Source organism: Chlorocebus sabaeus, chromosome 27 (assembly GCF_047675955.1).
Source record: "Chlorocebus sabaeus isolate Y175 chromosome 27, mChlSab1.0.hap1, whole genome shotgun sequence".
Lineage (NCBI taxonomy): Eukaryota > Metazoa > Chordata > Mammalia > Primates > Cercopithecidae > Chlorocebus > Chlorocebus sabaeus.
Window position 1 is genome coordinate 34408997 of NC_132930.1, and position 8924 is coordinate 34417920.

At 42.3% G+C, this 8924-nt stretch overlaps 1 protein-coding gene across 10 annotated transcripts in view; it reads left to right on the plus strand.

Annotated features, from left to right (window-relative positions):
• The window catches only part of LDB2 (LIM domain binding 2), a 394374-nt gene extending 386958 nt beyond the window's left edge, over positions 1 to 7416 (plus strand). The window contains exons 7-9 of one of the 10 annotated variants that reach the window (XM_008017817.3): positions 259 to 407; positions 2957 to 3099; positions 6083 to 6129. In XM_008017817.3, the coding sequence (XP_008016008.1) occupies positions 259 to 407; positions 2957 to 3061 (254 nt within the window). In that variant the 3' untranslated portion in view covers positions 3062 to 3099; positions 6083 to 6129. Of the gene's footprint in view, positions 1 to 255; positions 408 to 2956; positions 3100 to 5824 lie in introns of all 10 variants that reach the window. The other 9 variants (XM_008017815.3, XM_008017816.3, XM_008017818.3 and 6 more) reach the window with 9 other exon arrangements.
• The last annotated feature ends 1508 nt before the right edge of the window (positions 7417 to 8924 follow it).

Sequence of the window (8924 nt, forward strand, 5' to 3'; positions counted from 1 at the left end):
TAAATATATATCATTAGAACAATTAAATAAAAATTATTTGATCTACATACAAAGAAAAGAGTGTCACATATTTTGTGCTAAAAATACATCTACAGTTTTCTCCTTTTATTCTTTCTAAAGCTATAAGAAGTGGAAAATGGTTTAAATATTCTACTCTTAAGTTTACAAAGACAGCTTCCTTAGAGGAACCATACTGATGATTGCCTTGTTGCTTTTGCCCTAGAACTGATCCCTCTTCCCTTTTCCATATTGCAGCAGAACCCACAAGGCAACCAACAACCAAACGGAGAAAAAGGAAAAATTCCACCAGCAGCACTTCCAACAGTAGCGCTGGGAACAATGCAAACAGCACTGGCAGCAAGAAGAAGACCACAGCCGCAAACCTGAGTCTGTCCAGTCAGGTACCTGTAAGTCTCGCTTTCCTCTTAGGCCCAAAATCCTAACCGCCTGCTTCCTACTCAGAGGGCCCAAATTAAAGTCTCTTTTCACTGGAAAAAAAAAAAAAAAAAAAAAAATCCTGGGTAGATTGGAGGTGGGGGAGGGAGGAAAGACAGGGACAGAGGTTGGGATGGGAGGGAGGAACTCTGCCATGGAAACCTTCCCCTGCAAACTGGGAATTAGAAAGGAATATTAAGAGTCGTGCTGCAATGGGACCTGAATTAAAAAGCCATCAGAGTCACAGACAGGAGATATGTCACTTAAGGTTTAATTAAAATATCACTTAGCAGCATGCCTGGTGGCATATTAGGGCCTCTCAGCACCATCATTGGAGACCCTGTGCTCCACTGGAAACTAGCTCCCAGCGGCTCAGTCCCATATTGTAATTCAACTGGGCCTTCCCCAACATGGGCGTCCTCTCTTATTTTAAGACTCAGGTAATTAACCGGCAGCCACTAAAAATGCAGCTCAGTGAAGCTCTCTCTTAGCCCTTTTCATTAGTTAAGGGGGAGGATCAGCCTCTGGTTTGGTCTCAACTCTCTCGAACCCTTGGCCCCTTTCTTTCATTTCTTGATCTTGACAAAGGCCATCAGGAAGGGGACTTCTTTGAATTCCAAAGCTGACAGCTGAGGGTAGTCCCATATAGTGAAAACTGCACAGGAACTCTCTTCATCTCTTATTCATTCTTCGTGAATTCTGTCCCTTCTGCCTAAATCCCTCCCATCTCCAGCCCCTTATTAGACTATCTCCTTTAAGTCCTTAGCTCCTTTAAACTGCTTCTGTTCCTTCTCTGCTGTCCCTGTCATACCACCCTGTCCCCAGGTGTTTGGCCATCATTCAAATCCTGAGATTTTCTTAGTGCTTCGTGGATACCTTTTAGATACTCTGTTTTCCAAAGATGCCCTATTTCTTGTTACATCCCTCAACTAGTACAATTTTACCTTTTCCGTCTTTCCCACGTTTTTCCCCCTCACCCTTCTTGCTCTCATCCTTACCCTTATTGTTCTGATCCTGTTCCATCGCTTCCATGTGGGAGTGGACCTTTGCACAGGGATTCCTCACTTACTTCCAAGTGTGTATTTCAAATCTGCCTCCACCCACTTGTACTTACTTTCCATTGGTCAGTTCTCTTTGGCCAAAACCAACCCCATCAGTACCTGAGGATTCCTTGGGCCATTGTTTCTCTTCTCCTGTCTCCCACAGACAGGGGGTATACTTTTCATTCCCATTGCATTAGAAAGAAGGGGTCATGGGGAGAATGGCCAGCCTAAAATGGAAGGTACCATGTTACATTTTACAAAGTTACAAATTGCAGTCTTCAAATAATGAAAACAGTCTCCAGGTGGTCCTCCACTTTGTGAGCTAGGCTTTACACCTTTTACCTCTGAAGCTCAGGGGGAAAAAGCTAAAAGAGGAAAACCCGAGTCTCTTTATTAAAAAAGTATCAAGTTATACCCACTCCTGGTGAAATTTTGAATAGAGAAAATGGCCTGATTTAGATAAATCAGCTGAAAAAGTGTACACAGGAGCCCATTTATTTATCCAATCCTGGAGTTAAAAGCAGTAACATTCGTTAGTTTCCTCTAGCAAATAGGAAAAAAGTGCATCTCAGAGGATTCTGGAATGGTAACATAGCTACTTAAAGGCACTGTAGCTGCAAGAATCCCAATCAGTTTAACAGATGTTTTCTGAGCTCCTACTGTGTGCCCACACTGTGCCAGGTAGCAGCAATACCAAGGTGAAAAACAACAACAACAAAGCCCTGTCATGAAGAGCTCACCGTCTAATCTAGGGATGGCAAGGACATTTTCTCTCTCCTGCCAGCCCTCAGAGTATGGTATTGAGGAGGATTCTAAGGTCTAGTCTGGGTTTGGTGGGCCTTCCATTAGTGATATCTGACATGGTTGTAGAAGTTGAGAGTAGCAACTTACCTGTCATATATTTTGACACATATGGACTAGTCAATCATTTCAATTTCATTTAAAAAAAGGATATAGCTTCTGTACTCCGTTATGCTCCTGTCTTCCAAATCAACAACTGTATTTTACTGGAGATTGCCTGTATCCAGAGGGTTTTTAACATGTTGAGACCCTTTGGATTTTGTGTGATTAAAAGCAAGGCACCGTTAGGAAGTGAAAGTTGAATTTCACACTATCTCCACACCATGCAGTTAAAGATGTTTTAATAAAGTAAAATTGTCCGATGTCACAGAAAGACAGAAAGGACAACCAGATTAGGAAAATGTACAAATTCATATGTGTCCTGGAGTTGAATAGACATTAAATGATAAGCGTTGGATGACTTGTGGTGACCACATCTTTTAACCCTGTCTACTGAGTTATCAACACTATTCTACTGGTTAACTAGAGATGCTACCCGCAGGCATCCGCTGTCTGGTCCAAAGGCATGTGCCACTATGACCACAGCTGTGGTCTGTGTAGCTGCTGCGGCAGCGATGTGTGTGTCTGGCGAGGGCTAGGGTTTAATCCTTGGATTCTGCTTCTCACTCCATGAGCAGGGGCTAGGAGCGATCCCGAACTGCAGCCTCAACCCTGGGAGGGATGGAGACCTGTGTCATTCAACAGCAGTGACCCCTTCTGGCCAATTTAAGGAGAAGCATTGAGGGGCCCTGAAAGGAGTCACTTCCAGTCCTCCTCAGAGGTTGGTGGTCTTTGCACGGGGGATTAGTGAGAAGATGTGAAGTGGGTGAGAGCTGGTGGCGCCTCTGGGCTTCCAGCGAGGAGCAGAAGTTGGCCTTGTGGGGAGCTGAGGGCATATGGACCTCTCTCAGATGGCTTGCTGTTGCCTCTCGTGGACACACAGGATAGAGATGGGAAGGAAATGTACTCTCACTGCCATTTGTTGGGGGGATTTTTAACAAAATGGGGGGAAATGTTGCTAATAACCCCTAAGTAGAGGCAGCCTAGAATGCGCATCATGCTTTACTTATTTTGTGTGAGAATGACAAATCCAGACTACCAGAGCAGATAATCACTATCCTAGTCTAGAGGCTTAGAAGAACCAATAGGAATGTGCACATAAATTTATAAGTGGCCTTAACTGTCTATGTGCATATGAAGCCCTTAACTTGCCATTTGTCAATTATGTACACACACACACACATATACACATACACACACACACGCTGTCTCTCTCTCACACACACACAACTACATATCTAGCTAGGGATTTTTTATATAATTAGTAAACCATATGTGACATCCCTTTGAAATTTAGTACATTTAAAAACACCTATGCCTAGACATCTTTTCCAGTTGCTCCTAGAACAAAGATTCAACAAACAGATTACAAGCCTGTCGGCTCCACTGGAAATGATTCAAACCATTATGTTCATAGTACTTTCCTTGAATGACTGTTGTTTTCTAATTCAATGAATGCATTTGGAGTGTTGGGAGCTTTTCTTTTAATATCATGCTTAAGTTGGCTGCTTTTTATTTTCCTCCTCCTCTTTCAAATTATGCTTCCTCATACTCTCCCATCCTCTCTCGATGACTTTGGAGTCACGATACTAATGCAGACCCATATGGTTGGTTCTAACATCCGTCTCCTGCCCTGCAACGCCTTATGCATGTGTTTTCCAAGCCCTTCAAGTGTGCTGGACACAAGTCATGAAATGAGATTAACCCTCATGTCATGCTCTGTACAACCTAGCCCTATTTTTCCATCTCCCTTTGTTCTTGATCGTAAGTGTCATCTCCTAATTGCCTATAACTCAGTGGCACTCTTTTATCCTGAACACCCCCCAACAGGTAACATTGCAGCTGCCCAGCTAACCAAATACCATTCACGTCTCTGCGGTGGCCATATTCCATCTAAAATCCTGTCATCCTTTCTGCCAGTCAGGACAGTATCTACTTTGTATCTCACCTTAACAGTCTTCATGAGTCTCCTTCCATGTCACTGTCATTTCTGATTCTTCATTGCATAATAAATAAATAAATCTTGGAAGCACAGAGCTGAATATCCCCTGGCATTTTTATTGCTGGGTTTACCAAGCTCACATTTTAGTCACTTACTCCATTTGGGACATTTCTTTTTAAAATCATTTTTATCTATTCACAAGAATAATTAGTCAGAAAACATAGTTTGGAAACCTATTAATTATCTCCCCTAACTCAAGAATGGTGGGGAGCAGAAATAGATAAAACAAGGTTTTCCATTGTAAAAGACTAGGGGATAACTAAGGGATTTGTTCAATGGGCACGTTGAAAATTCTAGAAGGGATTTAGAGATCCCACTGGCCCTTCTCCCGACGGTAGGCAGTATTCCATTCTACTGCCCCAGGAAAACCTTCTCTGGGCAAAGCTCTAGTAAAAAGAATTTTTGCACAGTTGTCAAAACATTTTATAGAATTAGCCTTTCTACTGGAAGCCCCACCCTCTCATCTCCGAAAGCATCTGGCTAGCCCTACTTTCTCTGGCCTCAGTGGAGGCTGATCACAGTCGGTCACTTTCCTGAAGTTACTGCACTTTTAAGTGGAGTATTGCTCAGAGCCTGCCCAGAAGAATCCACCTGACAGATGTCCTGTCCCATGCCAAGGTCATTCATCAACCCCATATGGACCCCTTTGAGCAAAGAAGCTGGAGCTCTGCCCCATGTGTGCATTCTTCTTCCCCATCCCTGGGCCTCTCCAGCTGTGGCCTCCCCATGCTCCCAGCTACAGTAGGTGGCTTACTTATTTGCATGGAAGGACAATTTGTACTTAAAAGAGTGATTAGATGGATTCTTCTTGCACGCTTCCATCTCTGATGACTACCAGCTTCATCAACGTAATTATAATTAGCGTTCTTCATCTTCCTTTTATGGCACCAGCTGGACAGACTGGTTCTCTTTACTGCCCAGATGGGTGGCAGGGTTGCCTGTGTGGTGATAGGTGACAGGCACCATGAAATAACAGATGGTAAATTCAGGGCTTGTTGGCAATCAGCAGGTTTTTGCTAATGACTTAATTAGCTATGCAAATTGTCAAATCAGTGTGAACATTGTTTTTATCGAAAACTTTACCTAAATTAATTACCATAATTAAGTAGCAGAATGTCAAGGATATTGGCTGCATAAAAGGGCCTGGCTGGGTAGAGAAAAGAGAGATTCTGTCTTCAATTAAAATGTATATCATCCCTGGGACAGAGAAAATACCGTTTGGAATGAGTTGTGTGAATATTGCAGAATTGCACCTTATGTGTGTCTCTGGTCACTGCTAGTTTCCAAAGCCACTCACAGGCCCTAAATAAAAGTGGAAGATTTTTTGAGGTATTGAGAAGCACCCAGCAGAAGGTTCCACAGTCCTCTCAAAAGTCCCCAATGTCGGCAAGTTGAAAGCATGGATTTTTTTAATTTTGAAAAATACATTTTTTTATTTCTGCAGATTGCTAGCATTGCTCGTTCTCCAGTGTCAGGCTGCGCACTAAGGACATAAACTCGCGTGGTTGTTACACATCAGGAGGCGATGTTTATTTCCTGTAGAAATCAAATATGCATCTCGGCCCCCGACATTGAGACTTGACCCCGTTGTACAGTACACGAGTGTGTCTGTCCTAGATTCCCCGACTCCTCCCACTGTTATTTTAAGCTGAGCTTCTCTCTCCCAAGGTTTCCCTGTAATAATGTCAGCTGCTGTTCACAGGATGTGATGGTGGTAGGAGAGCCAACTCTGATGGGAGGTGAGTTTGGGGACGAGGACGAAAGGCTAATCACTAGATTAGAAAACACGCAATATGATGCGGCCAACGGCATGGACGACGAGGAGGACTTCAACAATTCACCCGCGCTGGGGAACAACAGCCCGTGGAACAGTAAACCTCCCGCCACTCAAGAGACCAAATCAGAAAACCCCCCACCCCAGGCTTCCCAATAAGATTATCGGCACCAGAATCCACTGTCAATAGGCCCGTGGGTGATCATTACGATTGCAGATCTTTACTTACAGGAGAGGAAACAGAAGAGATAAAAACTTTTCCATGCAAATATCTATTTCTAAACCACAATGATCTGATTTTCTTTCTTCTTTCTTTTTTTCTAATTGAGAGGATTATTCCAAATAAGCTTCCATGACCCTTCCTTGGAGGCCTTCACAGGTAATACAGATACTGGCACTGATTGTAATTAAAACGAGAGAAAACTCTAGCGCATCTTCTGGCACAGTTTTAACAACGTGTTTGTGTTGAATTTCCTTTTTATGCATCAAACGAAGGCCATATTGTCCATAAATGCTCAGTGCTCAGGATCTCATTAATATGCCGAACCTAACTACAGATGACTTTTTAATATTGTAAAATATTTTCTGCTTTTTGACTTGCATCTGAGAGTTTCTTGTTTCAGTAAAAAAAGAAAAGACAAAAAAATCAGCTTTGGAAAGTAATTTAAACGTACCTTTATTTTTTTTTCTTTGTTTTCTTTCATTGGGCAACAGCTAAGAGGGCCCAGCAAGGTAATTTATGGTCGAGCTGATGTCAATTGGTTCTTAAGTCCTGAGTCGACTCAATTTAGCCCAAGTGCTGAAACAAGAAATGTCATTTTTTTTCATCGAAGACACCAGGGCAGATTTTTAAGTAAAGAAAGACAATTGGACCCTTAAGAATTTATGCATTTGTAAAGTTGCTGTTGATCCAAATATTTTCAAGCCATGTAATCCATTGGTTTTGTGGGAAGTTTAATAAACCTGAAACTTTTGTGTGTTTTTAAATTGTACCTGAGTTGACCATCCTTTCTTTTTATAGTATATTTCTTGTATGATATTTTGTAAAGCTCTCACCTGGTTCTTCTATGGGGACTTTTCGTTTTTGGGCAACTCCAGTGTATTTATGTGAAACTTTATAAGAGAACTAATTTTTCCATTTGCATATTAATATGTTCCCCCACACATGTAAAGACACAGTGGCTCCGTGTGTTAAAAACAGCTGTATTTTATGTATGCTTTACTGATAAGTGTGCCAATAATAAACTGTGTTAATGACCAAAGCAAGTGAATCTGGCTATTTGTGTGAGTACGTGTGTAGCAATCTGCTCACAATTATGAGAAGTATTGAGCTTAGATTCATGGTCCAGACTCCAAATGAAGTGGAACCGTAAAACCTGTGTGAAGTAAGTTCACTGTGCGCTGGCTACCAATTCGTCTGAGTCCAGTGAGCCAGAAGACACTCATGTGCAACAAATTACACGGAGCAGGTTTATTACTTACAGACAGGCAGCAAGAAACAACAGAAGCCTAGGAATCATGGGACATAGTCCCCAAGGCTCAGAAAAGCTGCCCAGGGCAGACGGAGTCTCAGCTGTGGTGCAGAGCCCCATTTGCACCACAGCTGAGGGACCCCGGAAAGCAGCCGGACCTGGGTTTTATACCCTGAGGTCATGTGACACGCTGGACTAAAGCACTGAAGGGCATCCTGTTTCTATGAGGGGATGGGTTGGGACCAGAGCTCAGGCTATTTCAGCCAGTCACCCCTTATCTCAGGATGTTTCATTCCCAGCTCATGCTACAGTTATTCTTGAGAACAAAGAGCAAGAAAAAGGAGAGAAATGGGTCAGTTCGAGGCCACAGAAGAACTGTCCTACAACCTGTGCCATCTTTTATAAAGCATTGTTTCTTTCCTTGCTTACTGCAGCTTCTTGAGCAAACACAGAAATGCCTTCTCTGTGCTGAGCCCTGTGCTAACCAAGGATACAACATGAAAAGATAGACTGAATGATGTTCTTGGAGGTTGTAGTCAAGTAGAAAGGCAGTAGCTTCCAGTCACTGAGTGCTTGCTCTGCACAAAAGAACTCTACTTAAGGCTCATTATTTCAATTAATCCTCGTGATAACTCCATAGCATAAGCATGATTATTACCATTTTGAAAATCAATGTCTCACTTGCCTATTTTTCTATACAGAGTAAGGAAAATTCACTAGAGTATCTTTTATGTTTAAAGAACATTATTCATATTTTTCACTTTGTGCTAATGATAAAGATGAGAGAGGACATCTGGTATTATTTATTGAGTGTTTATTAAGTGCCAGGCAATTTCAATTTATCATCTCTGTGAATTCTGGGAAGGGGATTTGAAAGGGGGAAGCTAAAGAAAGGTTAAGTGTCTTAGGTTGAGATCTCTAGAAGCAGAGCCTAAAGCTGGGATTCAGGGACATGAGGTTTATTAAGGGAATGCTCTACAGGAGGAAAAAAAAAATATATATATATATATATATATATATATATGAGAGTGGGAGAAGCAGGATAGGGAAGGAGAAAGAACTAAGGAAAGCTATGGGCCTCCACAGTCAGCTTCCTGGGCCTGATCCACAAGGTGAGGGCTTTGTAGACCTCACTGAAGAGTTATCCCTGCTTGTGCTACAGTCCAGCCTTTCCGCACCTGTATCAATATCAACACTTCATTGATTGGGAACCATCCCCAGGTATATGAGGGATTTGTGACCTTCAGAGCAAGATGGCTTCATTAACAAGGGGCATTCTACAGAGAAGAAACCAACTA